Here is a 20720-nt window from a genome sequence, read left to right on the forward strand (position 1 = left end):
GTAAAAGCCCTGTCCTCTCCTACAGAGAGAGAAACGGTAAGAGTGTAGCGATGCCACTCCCATCGATCAGCCTCCTCGGCTTTGCTGCGAAAAAGTCGCAAGGGGGAAAGGAAGAACTTGAATTCTCCCTTCCGAGGGTTATACTGGCAGCGCTGCTCCTCAGAGAACAAGACGACGCAGATGAGAAGGAGGGAAGCACTATTCCCCCTCACTCAGCAGCCATAGAGGTTCTATTGTAGTTTATTACAGGGTAATATAACCTAGGGAAAAAACTACTTTTTTCCGTAGAAAAAAGTTCCGTTATCTTAGAAAATGACACTCATTCCTGTCGGAAATGAATAGTTTCGGAAATATATATAAATGTTAACGTAACATCGCTAGTGTTAGCAAAGCGAGTCACTGGCGGAACGAGAACCATTATATCTAGCGTTGCTAATGCTAGCGTAACAAGGCTAATGTTACTGTGCGCAGTTCAACGTTACCGCTATCCAGTGCATACGAGCTTGATGTTTTTGTTTACTGGCGAGCGAAGCGAGCCCACGGACAAACAAGAGCCATTATATTTAAAAATCTTAACAGAAAATAAATGTTTTCCTCTAGTATATAATGTGATTTAATCGGTTTTCACCTTCATTTCAACCGCAACAACAACCAGTTCGGCTACTTGAAGTTAGTCGAACTGGTTGTTCTGTTTGTTTACGATTGAAATGAAGTTCAAATTCAGTTAAATCATATTATTGGTTACAGGAAAACATATAATTTCTGGTTGAAATATTCTGTAATATAGTAAAACTTTACCTGAACCTTCCTACTAAAAGACGAGGGTTTGAATTCTTGTAAGAACAATCGGTGATTATAATCAAGCTTCTTAGTCTAGGTTTTACAATGATAAGCTTTCAGAATCAGACTTTCTTAACATTGAATTAAATTTAGAAAGTAACATTATCATGATAAAAGCCATAGGGCCTAATGTGGACTTACCTGGCTAATCAAGTCTGGAGGCTAGGTCCTATTTAGTTTAATTTGTCAAGCTTAAATATCCTTTTTCAGACAGATCCTAGTCTTAAATTGTTGATTATCTTGTAAATAAAACCACAACACATAAAAAATAGCTTAAATTAATCGCTCACTTAATAAAAATATGACTTTTTAAAAGTTCAAGGAAGAATTTTACAAATTACAAACGGTCAAGTTCTGGGGTGAGGCAAAACCTTTACAAAGGCTCCTCTAACATTTATCTCCTTGTACTGTTTTTTGTCTTTTCTTCCACATTAAGTTTAAAAATTCTTATTTTTCTTTTCTATATTTGTTTCACTAAATAAAAACAATCCTTTGGTTGTTGTAGATCAATTAATTCATTCTTTTCTTTTCTATATTCCTGTGAAAATGATAAAAAAATGTATCAAATCTTTCCTCCTCATTTTCACAAAAATTATAGTTTATATTCCACTCATTGTGTCTCTTTACAAAATTTAGTTTTAACTTATTAGTTCTTTCTCTAAAAAAATATCACTGAAGCAAATGTATTATCATAAATTAATAAATTAACCCTTCTTTAATTTCTTTCTTCCACTTTCTATATATTTCCAAGCATCACTTTACTTCTTTTCCTTGAATATCCTGGATAATTATTTTCAGTATCTCCTCCTTTCCATTCTCTATTCTTTGTAGTTTTATTATTATTATTATTATTATTATTATTATTATTATTAGCCAGGCTACAACCCTAGTTGGAAGAGCAGGAGGCTATAATATCTGTAAGGCTTCTAAGAGGGATAAATAGCCCAGTGAGGAAATGGGAAGTAAACTAGATGAGAAGTAATGAACAATTAAAATGAAATATTTTAAGAACAGTAACATTAAAACATATCTTTTATATATAAACTATAAAAATGGATTTATATTCATTAATGAATATATATCCTGTGTGTGTGTGTGTGTGTGTGTGTGTTTGTGTGTGTGTGTGTGTGTGTGTGTGTGTGTGTGTGTGTGTGTGTGTTGGAAAGAACAACATGGATACTAAGAGAGCAAACTTAAGTAGATGACTTTCTACCAACTTGTAAGGAAAGGAAATGGACAGAACATGTAGTGAGAATGACAGACAATAAATGGATATTATGAATAACAGAATGGGTCTCTAGATACTGTAAAAGAAGCAGGAGAAGGAAGAGAAGACGATGGATCGACCGGCTGAGAAAGTTTGCAGACGTGGACTGGCATAGAAAGACCATAAACAGATGCTAGTGGGAGGACATGACTGAGGCCTTTGTTCTGCAGCGAGCTTGTAACGTCTGATGATGATATATTGGAAAACTAAACTAGACCAAAATGTTCCGTGTAGGCAAAATATTTATACATTTTGTTGTGAAATCACAACATAGCGTATAGCCTATCAATATGTGTGTTATTTTATTTTGAAGTAAATGATATCATATTGGTGTCTACGGGGGTCTACATTAAGAGCTATAACAAATTTTACTAGTATATTCAGGATTTTGATGAACTTTTTACACTTACATACCTACATATACCAAGGCACTTCCCCCAATTTTGGGGAGTAGTCGGCTGGTACTGCTAAGGTGTCACAGCCCACCCTCCCCCATTATCCACCACAGATGAAGCTTTATAACGCTGAATCCCCTACTGCTGCTACCTCCGCGGTTATCCAAGGTGACCAGAGGAAGCAGCAGGGACCTACCGGAACTGCGTCACAATCGCTCGCCATTCATTCCTATTTCTAGCACGCTCTCTTGCCTCTCTCACATCTATCCTCCTATCACCCAGAGCTTTCTTCACTCCATCCATCCACCCAACCCTTGGCCTTCCTCTTGTACTTCTCCCATCAACTCTTGCATTTATCACCTTCTTTAGCAGAGAGCCATTTTCTATTCTTTCAACATGGTAAAACCACCTCAACACATTCATATCCACTCTAGCTGCTAACTCATTTCTTACACCCGTTCTCACCCTCACTACTTCGTTCCTAACCCTCTCTACTCGAGATACACCAGCCATACTCCTTAGACACTTCATCTCAAACACATTCAATTTCTGTCTCTCCATCACTTTCATTCCTCACAACTCCGATCCAAACATCAAAGTTGGTACAATCACTTTCTCATATAGAACTCTCTTTACATTCATGCCCAACCCTCTATTTTTTACCACTCCCTTCGCTGCCCCCAACACTTTGCACCCTTCATTCACTCTCTGACGTACATCTGCTTCCACTCCACCATTTGCTGCAACAACAGACCCCAAGTACTTAAACTGATCCACCTCCTCAAGTAACTCTCCATTCAACATGAAATTCAACCTCGCACCACCTTCCCTTCTCGTACATCTCATAACCTTACTCTTACCCACATTAACTCTCAACTTCCTTCTCTCACACACCCTTCCAAATTCTGTCACTAATCGGCCAAGCTTCTCTTCCGCGTCTGCAACCAGTACAGTATCATCCGCAAACAAAAGCTGATTTACCTCCTATTCATGGTCATTCTGTCTACCAGTTTTAATCCTCGTCCAAGCACTCGAGCATTCACCTCTCTCACCACTCCATCAACATACAAGTTAAACAACCACGGCGACATCAAACATCCCTGTCTCAGTCCCGCTCTCACCGGAAACCAATCACTCACTTCATTTCCTATTCTAACACATGCTTTACTACCTTTGTAGAAACTTTTCACTGCTTGCAACAACTTTCCACCAACTCCATATAACCTCATCACATTCCACATTGCTTCCCTATCAACTCTATCATACGCTTTCTCCAGATCCAGAAACGCAACATACACCTTCTTACCTTTTGCTAAATATTTCTTGTATATCTGCCTAACTGTAAAAATCTGATTCATACAACCCCTACCTCTTCTAAAACCACCTTGTATTTCTAAGATTGCATTCTCTGCTTTATCCTATTAACCAGTACTCTACCATACACTTTTCCAACCACACTCAACAAACTAATACCCCTTGAATTACAACACTCATGCACATCTCCTTTACCCTTATATAGTGGTACAATACACACACAAACACAATCTACTGGTGCCATTAACAACATAAAACACATATTAAACAATCTCACCAACCATTCAAGTACAGTCACACCCCCCTTCCTTCAACATCTCAGCTCTCACACCATCCAAACCAGATGCTTTTCCTCCAGACACAAATCATCCATTTGAGGGTCCTGGTTAGACCCAGCAGACACCTGAGTATATGTAAATATATCATAGATATATTTAAGTTTATTTGATTCTTATAAGAGAGTTTTACCTCCCGTCAAAAACACACCTAACCTAACCTAGTCAACGTCTAAAGACCAAATGAAGTCCCAGTGACTTTTGTCTTGATGCAACCAAATTAAGCATTATTTTATGTTAAAAAATTATCATTTACGTACGAAAAAACATTATTTTTCAATGTGCTATAGGTATATAATAAATATTCATATTATAATTAATTAAAATATTTGTATAAATATTGGTTAATATTTTTAATCATTTAAATATATAAAGATTTTCTTACGGCTATGCTTGGGTCCCCCCTCCCCCACCCTCTCTCTCTCTCTTTCTCTCTCTCTCTCTCTCTCTCTCTGGTAACTATCTATAGCAGCAAATATTCATTAAATTTATGGAAACCTCTTTTTAAAGATAGGCTAAGTTTTAGATTATCTTAACTTATACAAAGCACAGGCTCTTTGATATCAAAAGTCTCATAAATACTATACACTTGCCCCTACTGTGAGTAAATCTTATATACTTTATATAAAATATATATCATTCATGTAAAACCATCTATATCTTGAAGATTTTAAGACTAATATATAGTTATTCATTAAATAAAAAATTATATATGTGAATTATGCAACCGATAATTCTGTCGCTAAAAATTACTACATACTCAACTGGCTAGCAGAAATTTACTGCTCAAAGTCCAATCTTCCTGGCTAGCTGAGATTTTCAGCTTAGCTGAAATTTACTGCTCAAAGTTCAATCTTCCTGGCTAGCTGAGATTTTCTGCTCAGGTGAAATTTACTGCCCAAAGTCCAGTCTTCATGGCTAGCTGAGATTTTCAGCTCAAAGTCCAATCTTCTTAGCTAGCTGAGATTTTCAGCTTACCTGAACTATATTGCTCAAAGTCCAATCCTCCTGGCTAGCCGAGATTTTCAGCTCAGGTGAGATTCACTTCTTAAAGTCCAATCCTCCTGGCTAGCCGAGATTTTCAGCTCAGGTGAGATTCACTTCTTAAAGTCCAATCATCCTGGCTAGCCGAGATTTTCAGCTTAGCTGAAATTTACTGCTCAAAGTGCAATCTTCCTGGCTAGCTGAGATTTTCAACTCAGCTGAAATTTACTGTTCAAAGTCCAGTCTTCCTGGCTAGCTGAGATTTTCAGCTCAAGTGAAATTTACTGCTCAAAGTCCAATCTTCCTGACTAGCTGAGATTTTCAGCTCAGTTGAAATTTACTGCTCAAAGTTCAATCTTCCTGGCTAGCTGAGATTTTCACCTCAGCTGAAATTTACAGCTGAAAGTCCAGTCTTCATGGCTAGCTGAGATTTTCAGCTCAAAGTCCAATCTTCCTGGCTAGCTGAGATTTTCAGCTCAGGTGAGATTTACTTCTCAAAGTCCAATCTTCCTGGCTAGCTGAGATTTTCAGCTCAGGTGAGATTTACTTCTCAAAGTCCAATCTTCCTGGCTAGCTGAGATTTTCAGCTCAGGTGAGATTTACTTCTCAAAGTCCAATCTTCCTGGCTAGCTGAGATTACCAGCTCAGCTGAAATTTACAGCTGAAAGTCCAGTCTTCCTGGCTAGCTGAGATTACCAGCTCAGCTGAAATTTATAGCTGAAAGTCCAGTCTTCCTGGCTAGCTGAGATTACCAGCTCAGCTGAAATTTACAGCTGAAAGTCCAGTCTTCCTGGCTAGCTGAGATTACCAGCTCAACTGAAATTTACAGCTGAAAGTCCAGTCTTCCTGGCTAGCTGATATTTTCTGCTCAGGTGAAATTTACTGCCGAAAGTCCAGTCATCATGGCTAGCTCAGATTTTCAGCTCAGCTGAAATTTACTGCTCAAAGTCCAATCTTCCTGGCTAGCTGAGATTTTCAGCTCAGGTGAGATTTACTTCTCAAAGTCCAATCTTCCTGGCTAGCTGAGATTTTCAGCTCAGGTGAGATTTACTTCTCAAAGTCCAATCTTCCTGGCTAGCTGAGATTTTCAGCTCAGGTGAGATTTACTTCTCAAAGTCCAATCTTCCTGGCTAGCTGAGATTTTCAGCTCAGGTGAGATTTACTTCTCAAAGTCCAATCTTCCTGGCTAGCTGAGATTACCAGCTCAGCTGAAATTTACAGCTGAAAGTCCAGTCTTCCTGGCTAGCTGAGATTACCAGCTCAGCTGAAATTTATAGCTGAAAGTCCAGTCTTCCTGGCTAGCTGAGATTACCAGCTCAGCTGAAATTTACAGCTGAAAGTCCAGTCTTCCTGGCTAGCTGAGATTACCAGCTCAACTGAAATTTACAGCTGAAAGTCCAGTCTTCCTGGCTAGCTGATATTTTCTGCTCAGGTGAAATTTACTGCCCAAAGTCCAGTCTTCATGGCTAGCTGAGATTTTTAGCTCAGCTTAAATTTACTGCTCAAAGCCCAATCTTCCTGCCTAGCTGAGATTTTCTGCTCAGGTGAGATTTACTTCTCAAAGTCCAGTCTTCTTAGTTAGCTCAAATATTCAGCATAGCCTTCAGCAGGTGTGACTGGAAAGCGTGAAGGAAATAAATAGCGCAAAGGAACGTAAAGCGATATAACATTAGGATATTACTCGTCAATACTCATCAGAAAGTGATTGTTAGTACACCTGCGATGGACACTAGTGATTTCTAGCGTGTGAGTTGACATCATCGAACTTTACCGCGGCTCGATCTTGGCTACAGTTCCAATGGTTTTTCCTCCGCAGTAGCTCGCTGTGCTTGCAAAATTAACATGACATCACTGCTACTAAATACATGCTGAGCTGCGCTCGCAAGCCCCATGGGTCATTATTTTGTGGATATTTTTTACTTTCACATGAGCAATAAATAGCTATGAGTACTGCCTGGAAACTTTTTAATAAGAAAACTACTTATAAAGACCTCCTTTAAGGTACTTTATGATCTTTATGCCTTTTTTATGGTCTCTTACGCTATTCAGCAACACCGGCCAGTGGCTGTTGACTCTCTTTTGTTTGTAAAGCAGTATACGAACCCTGGCATATACGCTGCCAGGACTTCTGCCACTGACAGACGTGAGACATACTACATGTATGGATAAAACACATTTCTGCTTATGAATTACAATCAGAGATTAATGAATTAGAAGCCGCTCTCCACAATGTAAAGACTGCTACTTATATCAAGACATTATGTATCAAAACAACACCAGCAGACTGAATGAGCCAAAACATTTTCCAAACTCAAATCCAGAGAAAAGGGACCTCTCTGTTTCTCCAGCTTCCTACAGCCACCATTGTTCCAGCCCAGGATTCTCAACCACACATCCCTAGCTCCCACCAAGGAGACAAAGGGTAAGTCCAAGGCGAGGGCAAAGTCCTGCCTCCTCAGGACCCCCTACCACCAGTCGACCAGTTCTATAATCTTGAAACCATCCTTTTTCCAGCCATTTCCTGCCTCTCCCAGGATAATCCTATGTTGCAGTTGTTATAATTGCAGCCTCTAAGGTCACTGCCAGATTTAACCTCAAGGAAGAAATGGTTATCACTTTCTTTGGTTATGTATTTAGAGTCACTTTCCTCACTCGACACCGCTTTTGCCCTATCTGACAGTTCCTTGTTGGAAGACGCGTAAAACTTGGTCCCTTTATCCCGGGATTACTTGAATGCATCCCATGGTGGGTACCTTTGGTTTTGGGGGGTCCTGTGAGCAACCGGTCACCATGACTAACCCGCACTGGCCAGCATGAAAACTGGCCAAACCCTAGACACGAATAAGGTCATGAATGAATTGTCCCGCAGTGGACTAGGAACGGCTGAAGTTGTATATGGTATATATCCATTGCATTGCATTTCAGTGATTCTTGCTAAGGTAACATTACTTGTATCTTAAAATATTTAGGTTTTCATAGTAAAACCAGTTACCAGTGAGAATTTTCTTTATCTATGGCCTCAGCCTAGAGATGTCTTAAGGTTATGAGTCCTTATATATTTTTGTTGATATTTCCAAACAAAAATTGGTAGCTAAAGGTTCCAAAATAGATTTCTTTTGCCCCATAAAAGCTGAATATATGTATGGAGACAACTGTTCCTTTACTGAGAAAGATATCTTGTAACGTCATATCCCTATCATGTATTTAGGAAATATTACAGTTCAAGATATTTTCCTGTATTATTTTTACTTATATACTGTAGTTTATTTCCATTTAGGACTGTATTGCTATCTCTCTATTCAGTGATAGACTGATATATGTCTATTATAGTTTTTATATGACATATCTGTCTTGTTACTGTTTTTAGAATGATTTATTATTAATTTTTTTCCTCATCATTTATTTATTTCCTTGTTTCGTTCCCTCACTGGGCTATTTTTCCCTGTTGGAGCCCTTGGGCTTATAGCATGTTGCTTTTCCAACTAGCGTTGTAGCTTAGCTAATAATAATAATAATAATATAGGCCTTAAATTTCCTGATGTGTATGTTGTCCATATAGGCCTAAACATATTGTCAGAACATATTTGCATATATGAATGTTCTTTCTTTCCTCCAAAATATAAATATATTGGAAGTTGCCATTATAAATTCAATATAATTTATGGAGACTGATAAATGCATTAAATCTTTAGTTATGACATATTAATTTTAATATCTGTGAATAGAATACCTTTATAGATTTGAATAAATCATATATAATATAATTATCAATTTATAAAATAGCTAATTCTTATAATTAGTTCTAAGTTTTAAGGTAAAACTGTTATCATGTGAAATATGTGACTAGGCCTATATATAGACTTATGTGTGTTAAAAGCTAAAAGAAGTTTGAAATAATTATAATATCAGGTTATCAAAGTAATAAATGGTTATTGGACTTAGATTATATATAAATTAGTTGTCTATATATTATTGTCTTTAATAAAGACGGATATTAAACAAAAGTGAAGGAAATGGCTTGACTAGGCCTATACGTTGAACACCAATCAAATCGTTAAGAAAAACAATAACTAAAGTGATAATTAATTATTATATATAATTGATAAATGAAATATAAATATATATTAGTAATTAGCTTATAGATATAATAATTATATTTAATCAAAGAAGATAATAATTTTGATAAACCTTGCGCATCAGGAATAGAAGACGATCATCAAATCGTTAAAAAAACAGTAATTTAAGTAATAATTAATTATTATATATAATTAATAAATTGAATATAAATATATATTAGTAATTAGCTTATAGAAATAATAATTATATTTAATCAAAGAAGATATAAATAATTTTGATAAATCTTGCGCATCAAGAATACAAGTTAAACACCAATCAAATCGTTAAGAAAAACAGTAATTTAAGTAATAATTAATTATTATATATAATTAATAAATTAAATATAAATATATATCAGTAATTAGCTTATAGAAATAATAATTATATTTAATCAAAGAAGATATAAATAATTTTGATAAACCTTGCGCATCAAGAATACAAGTTAAACACCAATCAAATCGTTAAAAAAAACAGTAATTAAAGTAATAATTAGTTATTATATATAATTAATAAATTAAATATAAATATATATTAGTAATTAGCTTATAGATATAATAATTATATTTAATTTAAGAAGATATTCATTTGATGCTCAATTGTTCGCCGATGTAAACAAACCCTTCGAGTGTTTACCTCACGAGACTCCTCTTCAGAACTCGAAATTATCTCATTTTTTTATCATTTACAGAAGAAATATCAATTTAATCATCCAAAATGCCGCGTGTGATGATCAAAGGAGGTGTCTGGAGGAACACAGAGGTGAGTTAATGTCTATTTTCCGGTTAAATAACGTATGGTGAGAGTTAAAGGCCGTAAGGATGTTTCCCATAAGCGAATGTTTGACGTAGATTAAAATGTCCTTATTGTGTTTTTTTATTTATTTATTGTTTGATTATATTATTTTGCCGTGAAAATGAGAAAATTTATTGTTTTATTATATTATTTTGCCGTGAAAATGAGAAAATGCACAACCAACCCTAACTTCCCCCCCCCCCCCTAACCTGACCTACAAGGCGTTTCCTTACCTTCCTAATGACTTAACCAACCACTGTCGCTATCATACAACCCCAACCTAACCGAGCCTATAGTCAATTTCTTTTAGTGAGGCGCATTTGCACCGACTCGCAGCGGCGTCCTTTTAACTCGGAAAAGTTTCCTGATCGCTGATTGGTTAGAATGATCTTATCCAACCAATCAGCGGTCTGGAAACTTTTCCGAGCTAAAAGGGCATTGCTGCGAGTTGGTGCAAATCTGCCTCGCTAAAATAAATTTACTATAGTAGTTCCCAGGTGGCAAGCCCCCGGACCCCCTTCTTGGGCTGAACTTAGAAAATGTAAAATAACTTTATATTATGGTATATCGGATCATAGTAAAGCACATCTTCCCCATAATGAAAAATGATTGGGCTACTAATAAGAAAGATATTGCCCTGTCCCGATAAACTACATTCACCCTGCTTATTTACCCATTTCAAGACATTACGTTGGTTAGCTTAGGGTGAAAATTGTAACTACCCATATTAGGGTACAATTAACATTATCATATATAATAGATTATTAAGGTTTTTAAAAGAGGTTTTATTATAGTTTAACCCTAGGGTGGATATCGGTTGACTGGAACGTTTGTAGAAAAACAGACGCGGTTTTTCTCAGCAATAGATAAAACGTATTTCAATTTAAATCCTTTTAACTAAAAAAAGACGCGGTTTTTTTCAGCAATAGATAAAATTTATTTCAATTTAATTCCTTTTAACTTAAATAAATGTCTTAAAACCACCAGTTTTGGTTATAGGGTAGAATCCAACCCAGCGCCATTACTGCTTAATAATACATGGAGCTTGATGGGGTTAGAACTGCACGATACCTCTACGGGTAAAATTCTCTGGTCATAAGTAAAACTGGGGTAATATTACGGTAGAGTCTTGCCCAGTGCTATTACACGGGAGCTTAATGTTTTTCTTTTTCCGCAGCAAAAACCATTAGATTTCTGTGATACTCTGATGGATTCTAGTTGGTTTTTGCTACGTCGTGCGCTCACAAAAAAAGAAGGGGTGTATGTATGATAGCGGCCACCTGTATGTTTGATTATAGCTGACTTAGAATTTGGCAGTGTAAGGGAGGGTCGCAGGATGGCGTAACCCTCCCCCCTCCTTGTTAGGTAAGTGGGTTAAGACACAGCCTCTAGGTGAGGAAAGGGGGGGGGGAGTTTAGGTTAGTTGATGTCCGTTTTTAATCCACACGGGAGGAACTGGCCGCTGATATGCAAAGACTCCAAAGAGCAAAACATCAAGCTCCCATGTAATAGCACTGAGCAAGACTCTACCGTAATGTTACCCCAGTTTTACTTACGACCAGAGAATTTTACCCATAGAGGTATCGCGGAGTTCTAACACGTTCTGGGTGTTTACATGATATCTCTCGTGATATTCGCTCCGGAGTTCAGAACTCCGTGATACCTCTACAGGTAAAATTATCTGGTATGTCACTCGCAGAAATATCCCAATTAGGAAGCTGCCTTTGAGGAACTTCCATCAAGATGACATGACTTGATCCTAGAAAAGCCTAGGCGGTGATTCCAGCTTGAGGATGTAGATTTTTCAATGACCACACACCAGTTCTCTATAGTCCATCTCTTTTAGCGAGTCATATTTGCACCGACTCGCAACGGTGCCCTTTTAGCTCGGAAAAGTTTCCTAGTCGCTGATTGGTTAGAATTATCTTGTCCAACCAGTCAGAGATCAGGAACTTTTACGAGCTAAAAGGGCACCGTTGCGAGTCGCTGCAAATATGACTCGCTAAAAGAAATGGACTATAGTAAGGGTCTCACCCCCCCCCCCCCAATTATAAGTTTCCCATTAATAGAACAATGGTTCGTATAGTCAAGAAAAATATAAATTACTTTTTAAAAGTGTTAACTTTAATGTCTTGTAGTTTCCAGTAATATTTTCCCTTTTTTATTTAACCGTTTTGAAATTTTACAGAATATATAAAGCTACGTATCAGTGGAGAGTCAATTTATTTATATACAGAATAAAAAGTAATTAAAGTTTTTAGCATCAATAGTTATTTTGCATAGGAGCTCTAAGTGAAACATCCAATAAGAAAGGCATCTGGCTCGAATAACAGATTTAGTATGTCACTGTTATTCGTTGAGGTCCTCGGCTTACTAACATTCGAAGATAATGTATTAAAAGTTCATAATAAGATTCTGTGATAAAACATTTTATGTATTTTAATACTTCAAGACAACATTTGCAATATGAAACGACTATTTATCAGAATTCTACTGTCTGCTAAAGAAGGTGATGAATGCTAGAGTTGATGGGAGAAGTACAAGAGGAAGGCCAAGGTTTGGGTGGATGGATGGAGTGAAGAAAGCTCTGGGTGATAGGAGGATAGATGTGAGAGAGGCAAGAGAGCGTGCTAGAAATAGGAATAAATGGCAAGCAATTGTGACGCAGTTCCGGTAGGCCCTGCTGCTTCCTCCGGTGCCTTAGATGACCGCGGAGGTAGCAGCAGTAGGGGACTCAGCTGTATGAAGCTTCATATGTGGTGGAAATGTGGGAGGTTGGGCTGTGGCACCCTAGCAGTACCAGCTGAACTCGGCTGAGTCCCTGGTTAGGCTGGAGGAACGTAGAGAGTAGAGGTCCCCTTTTTTGTTTTGTTTCTTGTTGATGTCGGCTACCCCCCAAAATTGGGGGAAGTGCCTTTGGTATATGTATGTATGTACTTAGAAATACTATAGCGTTTTGAGGGGCTCCTCCAATATGTGATCTACCAAGCTTTTTTTTTTTTTTTTTTACCTCCGATGAGGCGTGCTTCGCTTTCAAAGAACGAGAAACATCATCGCTTCTATTCGCTGGCAAGCGGTACATATAGAGCTGCTTTCGCCCGCCCCTTTCGTCTTCATTCCGGGGATATTTTTTAAAACTTCTAATGGTTTTATGCGCACGATCTACTCGTAGGTCTTACGGCATAAATAGAAGATCACTATCATAGACTGGTAGATCGCATTTTGGATGAGCACCTTTTTTGGAACATTAAATTTATAAGTAGAAAACTTTTTCCTGATTCAGCTTGTCATCAGATTCACTTAGACTTTTGGTAGATCTCATTTTGGAAGAGCACCCTTTTTGAAACATTAACCCTTTTACTCCCAGGCTATTTGGAAAGTTCCAACCCTTAACCCCCAAGGGGTTATTTTTTTCCCAGCACATTTTGCACTATATATTTTTTAAATTGCTTTAACAGCCTTAGTTTTTGTCATAGAGAGGTCAGGTTGGTCTCATTCTCTTGGAAAATGCCTGAATTTTCTCAAAAAATTATAAAAAATATGAAAAAAAATAGTTTTTATAGCATTTTTTTTGCAAGGACGTACTGGTACGTCCATGGGGGTAAAGGGATGAGTTTTGTGAATTGTACCAGTACGTCCTTTGGGGGTAAAAGGGTTAAATTTGTAAGTAGAGAACATTTCCCCGAATCGACTTGTCATCAAATTCACTTTCAACTCTTGACCCCCCACAGGATGAAATCCTCAAGGCCGCCGTCATGAAGTACGGCAAAAACCAGTGGTCCCGAATTGCCTCTCTGCTCCACCGCAAGTCGGCCAAGCAGTGCAAGGCCCGATGGTTCGAGTGGCTGGATCCCAGCATCAAGAAGACCGAGTGGAGTCGGGAAGAGGAGGAGAAGCTGCTGCATCTCGCCAAGCTCATGCCCACCCAGTGGAGGACCATCGCTCCTATCATCGGGCGGACGGCAGCCCAGTGTCTCGAACGATACGAGTACCTGCTGTGAGTTATTCGCCGTTTTTTTGTTATAGTTTATAGTGAGTTTTAAATATATTTTGTTCCGTAACTGAAATACAAACCACGCTATTTAATATGGGTAATTACTTTCGGCGTAGCTGAAATGACGAGCCATTAGAAATTTAACGAGGGTTTACTACCCCACCGCTAGTTAGCGGGGGTTAGGGAGGGGTAGCTTGCTTACCCCCCCCCCCCCCCCCCACACACCTCTGCTGAGCTCACTTTGCTATCGGCTCGGGTGCTAGACGGACGTGTTCCCTATCACCCTCGCCTACACTGACAGCCATTAATCTTTGTTAGCTTTTTCTTTTTGACAAGAGTGTTTGGAAGTTGGCCTCTGCGATGCGGAAGTGTCCCGGCTTACCTGACCGCCCTTGTGGAACTTATATGTCGGCAGTCGACACGGATTCACACACCTTATGCCCTTTCTGTAGGGGCCAACAGTGTGATAGAGATAACGTCTGTGATGAGTGCAGGGAGTGGTCTACCTCCCAGTGGGAGATGTTTTACCGGCGCCGGAAGAAGAAGTCTAAACGGGATATTTCTCCTTCGCTTACTTGAAGAGAGCAAATCCCAAGGACTCTTCCTCCGAAGCTCCCACTCGATCGGTTTCTTCCGAGAGGCCATCTAGTGGTTGCGTAGGCCGCATTTCTGTTGACCGATCTCGGGGTTTGGGAGAGGGAGTTGCCTCCCATAGCGAGGCAGTTCCTCCTCCTCCCCCGGGGGAGGATTTAAATGTATCTAATGTTAATGTTTCTAATAATGATCTGTTACAGTTTTGTGCTTCCCTGGGGCTTCAGGGCTCGCCCTCCAAGGAAGCCCTCTTTGACATAATCAGGTCAGGGGCAGCTGTCAAACAGTCGCCGACGTTAGCAGAGGTTGATCCTCTGTCTATCGTCGATGTTGTTGTGGCAGAGGCTTCTGATGAGTTATTTCAAACCTCTGCTCCTGTTGCTGATGTAGCTGAAGGCTTAGTTCCCCCTTCCAAACATCCTTCGAGGGAGGAACTAAGTCCAACGGTCTCTCCTGCAGGTGATTCTCCTCCTCGGGGAGTTCACTGACAGAGACTCCTCTTCGGAGGACTGCCGACGGTCAACCTGCTGCCCCCAGAGGGCGTATAAGGCATAAGGCTTGCCTTCCCCTCTGCCGTAGAGGCCTTCCTTCACCTCACAAGGGTGTTAGGAGGCTCATCTTCGCCGCAGTCCGCCGCAGCGGAACCTCGTTGTCGTTCACCGACCGTTCCAGCTGCATCCCTGGACCTGTCTGCTGATCGTTCGCGATCTCCTACTCCTGCCAGACCTGCTGACCTGCCGTCGCCCTTCCTGGCTGCCGATGCGCTGTGGGCGCCCACGCATCCTGTGATCAAACAGGCAACGGTCCCTTCGGGGGCAAAAGGAACTTTCTCACATTGTGGCAAAGTCCCTTAAGCGCCAGGTATCCCCTGCACGCTATTGCGCGCAAGCACTCTACAGTTGCTGTTCCGGAGACAACGCACCAGCGAGCACCTGTTCGCGCTCTCCTGCTTGCCATCGCGCCACTGTGTGCCCGTATCCTGATGCGCGCCAACGTTCTGCTTTGTGCCCACGATCTTCGGATCTGGGCGCAGGAGGGAAGAGACCTTCTTTCCCTGCTCGCCAGCAAACACCAACGCGCCATCAGACCCCGCCTGCTTGCCAGCCTTCTCCTACGCACCATCACGCGCAGTCACCAACGCTCGCCCTGCGCGTTCTCCTATTGCAGCTGTGCGCCCTCTTATATCCCCTGCGTGCGCGTGCCCTACGCTATCACCCTCACGGGCTCATCGAGATCCTGCGCGTCAACGCGCACGCGAGCCATCGCCTCCGCGCGCTCGAACGCTTGTCCAACCTACTGCGCGCCCTCGATATTCTCCAGAACGCGGCTTGAATGTGGAAGGGAAGGGTGCTACTTTTTCCCCTCCTTCAGTGTCTGCCAATCCCGGAAGGCGCTGAGACGCATCACCTGGTTATGCTGTAGTGGTCATTGGCCAGCAAGATTCCCGAGGAGATGAACTTCAAGTCTCAACTTTGGTAGAGTCGTTGAGCAATGTCTGACACAGAGAGAGTAGAAGACGTAATTCTAGCCGTTTTTTTTTCCTCGTGGGAGAAACGTTGGCGCACACAACACTAGAGAGATGTGTAGCTCCCTGGTCTCTGAGAAGATGAACTTCAAGTTGTGCCTTCTTCCCTGCCTCATCTTCGGTAGAGTCATTAGGTGATGTCGGAGGAAGAATGAGCAGAAGACATGTGATTCTAGCTGTTTTTTCCCTCACGAAAGAAACAGCAGCGTACATAACACTAGAGATGTGTGTAGCTACTATATTTGCTTGTTCTCGGTCTCCTGCAGGGAGGAATAAGGCCCAAGAGTTGTCCCATAGTTGGTAAAACCATCGGCAATCTCAACTCATACGAGCCGAGGGTACGTACTACCGGTCATAATGGAGAGAAAGAGTGAAGTATTACTTGCAGAAGAGATATTGATACAAGCTTGCCGAGACACTGACCAATTCCTCAGCTTGGGTTTGTAAGAGAAACAACTCTTCCAAAACCTAACTCTCAAGTGATAGGTCTCACGCGAGAGAGAGATAGAAGACTGGAGGTCAATAGGCAGAGAGCCGGCTTCGGCTTTGTCCGTCTCTTGTCGCGAGACGTTTCCAAAACGCTTCGATGACGCCGAGAAAATCTCCCACTGAAAGATTCTTCAGATTGATCTCTCCCCATGTAGGAGGGGCCAGCAGGCACGCCTGCTCTCCAAGATGATCCCGGTACATCATCGCCTCATATGCCGGCCGATAGATCTATCGGAAACAATTCCTACCCAGAGAAAGCTTTTCTTTAAGTGGTACAGGTGTTTGTGTTCCTTCAACCACTGCTCAGTCTTGTATGGGAATGTTTAGCTGCTCTTCGATTCTCTGACTGAACGGCTGTGTTAGATTTCATGGGCTTGTAACCAGGAATTGTCTTTTCTTCTTCAGTAATTAACGTCCTCCTGGGCATCTTCCAGGAAAGATATCGCAGTTGAACACTTGCTGCCACTTGCAAGAACCTTTTCAATTTTGCAACAAATGTGTCTACCATATCGCACAACTGACGCACGTTCTTCTGAAGTTTTCAAACCAGCCACGGCTCGCTTTGAATCTTCTTTGGCTCATTTTTATCAAGGTTATCTTAAAAAGCCTTTGCTTTGTCACAACTCAGTAAGCGTATCTCCTGCCTTCTACATCTGATTGATCCAAATGAGAATGAACTTTATATGTTATCAAGAATGTTGTTCTTGAAATATTTTATTTTCAATATTAAACTTACCCGATAATCATGTAGCTGTCAACTCCGTTGCCCGACAGAATTCTACGGAAGGGATACGCCAGCGATCGCTATACAAGAGGGGGGTGTACTCACAAGCGCCACCTGTGGCCAGGTACTGCAGTACTTCTTGTTGACACCACCTCAATTTTTCCTCTGTCGTGCTTCCGGCAAGACGTTCATGGATACGCTTATAATTTTGGAGTCTTGTTCACGGTTTTTGGTGAAGTATTGCTCTAAGATTTCAGCTTTCGCTATTCAGGAAGTTTTATTATTAGCTTAGCTAGCTTTTGGAATTAATTTGATTAATTATGGTGACGAAGAGAGTATGAACTCTCTTTCACCTTTAAATGGCCGACCCTTCCCTTAGACGGAAGTGTTGGTGTCTAAGAGAGTATAGACTCTCTTTCTTAATTTTGCTTAACAAAAGTTATAGATTTATTTTTTTATCTCTCCGCCTTTTATAGGCCTCTTCGATTAACTTCCTTTTATTATAAACTTATTAAATTTAATTTTTATATTTGTTTATATTCGACCTTTCCTAATAGTAGGCGGTCTTTTCTTGGTACCGAAGTTAATTAACATTGAGCCCGTCATTTCGGTTTTACCTGTTAACATATGCTATTTTAATGTTTTTGAAAGAATTTCTTTGATAGTCTCGTACTGTTTTCAAAGTTGAACTAACGTTTTGTTTTGTCTCTGCAGTTGTTGACGTTCAGAACGTTCAACTTGCTCTCTATCGTTACGATAGAGAGAGAATTTTCACGGTGTCACGTTGCAGTAAGAGTAACCGTTTCTAGCGTTTTGTTCATTCTTTCTTAGCTTAATGGTTTTAATTCTAATAAAGGAACTTTTTATTTGGGAAATATCTCAGTTTTTTTCCTTTAACAATAATTTGTTTTACGATATATATGATTGGGCTCTTCTCTCAGGTTCTAAGTCAAGAGAGAGAGAGAGACAGAGATAGAGACGGAGGGAGAGAGAGCTGGATAAACGTTTCGTTCAAGCGAGTAACGTTGTTATCGTTTTTGCTCTTCTCCCTAGTCTCTTTAGGGGAAGAAGGTAAACGTTTCTAGAGTTTTATTCTTGTTCTCAAGCTTTATGCGGTGAGAGATTTTAAACGTAGTTTATTTGATCTAGTGTTTAGTCTCTTTCCAGCCACTGAATTATTTATCTTTCATTAGATTTTTCTGTTACATTGTAATTCTGTTTTCGCAATTACTAACTTTTAAGGAAGGATAGAATTGCGTGTTTCAGGTACAAACCACTTAAAGTTTCGAGTTCAGTGAAATAAGTGCAAACAGAAAATCAAAAGTGATAAGTGATTAGCGCAAAGTGTGTCAGTGTTGTGCGTGAGGGTACTTCTGTGCGTGCCAGTCGTCCTCCCAGTCCGGGACCTCTTGCAAGCTCCCAAGCCCAGGGGAGAAGCAATGTCGAAGGGCAAAAGGGTTCGGCAGGCCTTGATCGGCGCACAGAAGTATCCTCGGTGGTTGCGGGCGTGTCTTACAGAGACCGTCACTCCCACCCGCAGACGATTGAGCCCTTATTTTGCTCGTCTGCAGAAGAAATTTCGGGGAGAAAACGCTGGACTCAGGTCTCAAGACCTCTTAAACGTAAAGTCCAGACCTCTAGAGTTCAACAACCCGGATGCAGTCATTGGGTTAGCTCTGACTCTCCGCAGTCATCAGGTGACTGCACACCTCCTAAGAGAGGTAAGGCGATGCCTCAACAGACCTCATCTTCTGTTAAGGCTTTGCCTCAACAGACCTTATCGTCTGTTGATCCCAAGATGACTTTGCTGCAGTCCATGCAGTCGCAGCTTGCGGTCTTAATGCGTGAGTTTCAGGCTGAGAAGGTTACACCTCCTCCTGCGAGCGCTCCGCCTCACCGCAGTCCAGTCTGCCAGGCGTACGAAGTTGAGGTTCCTCAAGCTACCTTACCGCGTTCGGAGTTGCCAGTTACCAGCGTTGTGCAGCAACCTTAACCTTCCTTAAGGCAACCTCAACAATGGGAGCAGGAGTCTTATGCCTTGAGGCAAGATTTTCTTGCAGTTAGACCATCTTTGAGGCTACAACCTTTTGAGGTACGACAACCTCTACCATCCTTGAGGCAGCCACCTCAGCTCTCGCAGCTGCTACCTCAACTTTCCTCAAGGCGAGAGCCTCAACTCTTGAGGCTAGCTCCTCAGGAACCTCAACTCGTGAGACAGGAACTGCGTTCTGCGCAGCCGCTACCTCAACTCTCGCAGCTCACACCTCAAGAACCTCAACTCGTGAGTCAAGAGCCTCTCTCTGCGCAGCCACCTCAACCCTTGAGGCAAGCGCAACTCTTGAGGCAGGTACCTCATGCTATGAGTCAGCCACCTCAACGCATGCATCTGCCACTTTCTCCTCAACTTGAGCCTCTTCCCATTCAACTTTGAAATAACAAATGACAATAATAACACCTCATTACTTTCATAACTTGCATTTGTAATCATATACATGTATGCCTACACAAACATTATGATAATGGAGGTTATTCGTATTACTTAAATATAAAAAAATATATATGTATTCCTTGCAATATATTTTTAACAAATCGCAAATATGGCAAAATATCTTCAAAACAAAAATGAATCATGAGTTATGAATGTAATGTAAATATTATGTTGATATTAAAACCCCATGCAAGCATGCATGAAGTAATGCAGTGTTGCCAACAGGGCGAGTTTCCCTGTCCTGAGGTGAAGTAGATTATAGATCGTATATTTAGTGCAGCTTAATTCTACGATTATCATGCCGACTATCAAATTCATCAACAAAACAGTCTAAATCAATTCCCTCGGCACGTGCACTTTCAATGGACAGTAATGCGATATTACTCATCTAGCACTGGTCATGGAATTTCTGAGAAATGTTACACGCCATGCAACATGCTCTGCTTCTCTTACAGCATGCTCTTCATACAGCATGCTCTGCATACAGCATGCTCTACATACAGCATGCTCTGCATACCTTACCGTATGCTTCTCAGTCACACATCTTTGGTTGTTGCCAACTCACTAGACTGTCAAGCAGTTTCATAACGTTGCCTTCTAGTCTGCTGCTTTTGCACCAGTGAAACCCTCACTGAGAGAACTTAGCTTTTCTCGGATATGGTCCCTGTAGATGAGAAAGTTCTTTTCTCCCTCCTTCTGATATTCCCTTGAGGACTCTGTCATTTGGAGAGGAGCCTTTAGCTGCGTAGCCTCCTATGGACTTTTATTTAAGCATAACATGCTTCCAGGGAAGGTAATGGTTCCACTTCAGTCGCTAACCCCGTCTGTTACCACACCTGCTCCCATAGACCTTGAGCTGTGTTGCA

At 40.7% G+C, this 20720-nt stretch overlaps 2 protein-coding genes across 2 annotated transcripts in view; one reads left to right on the forward strand and one right to left on the reverse strand.

Moving 5' to 3' along the window:
• Window positions 1-1191, reverse strand: part of LOC137633999 (gastrula zinc finger protein XlCGF57.1-like) — a 156349-nt gene extending 155158 nt beyond the window's left edge. The window contains exon 1 of the mRNA XM_068366242.1: window positions 982-1191. The gene's annotated coding sequence lies outside the window, so the exon portion shown is untranslated. The remainder of the gene's footprint in view (window positions 1-981) is intronic.
• An 8673-nt stretch (window positions 1192-9864) lies between these two features.
• Cdc5 (cell division cycle protein 21) overlaps window positions 9865-20720 on the forward strand; it is a 34267-nt gene continuing 23411 nt past the window's right edge. Inside the window, exons 1-2 of the mRNA XM_068366235.1 lie at window positions 9865-10010; window positions 13775-14040. Coding sequence (XP_068222336.1) covers window positions 9966-10010; window positions 13775-14040 — 311 coding nt within the window. The 5' untranslated portion in view covers window positions 9865-9965. The remainder of the gene's footprint in view (window positions 10011-13774; window positions 14041-20720) is intronic.

Source organism: Palaemon carinicauda, chromosome 43 (genome assembly GCF_036898095.1).
Source record: "Palaemon carinicauda isolate YSFRI2023 chromosome 43, ASM3689809v2, whole genome shotgun sequence".
NCBI classification, from domain to species: domain Eukaryota; kingdom Metazoa; phylum Arthropoda; class Malacostraca; order Decapoda; family Palaemonidae; genus Palaemon; species Palaemon carinicauda.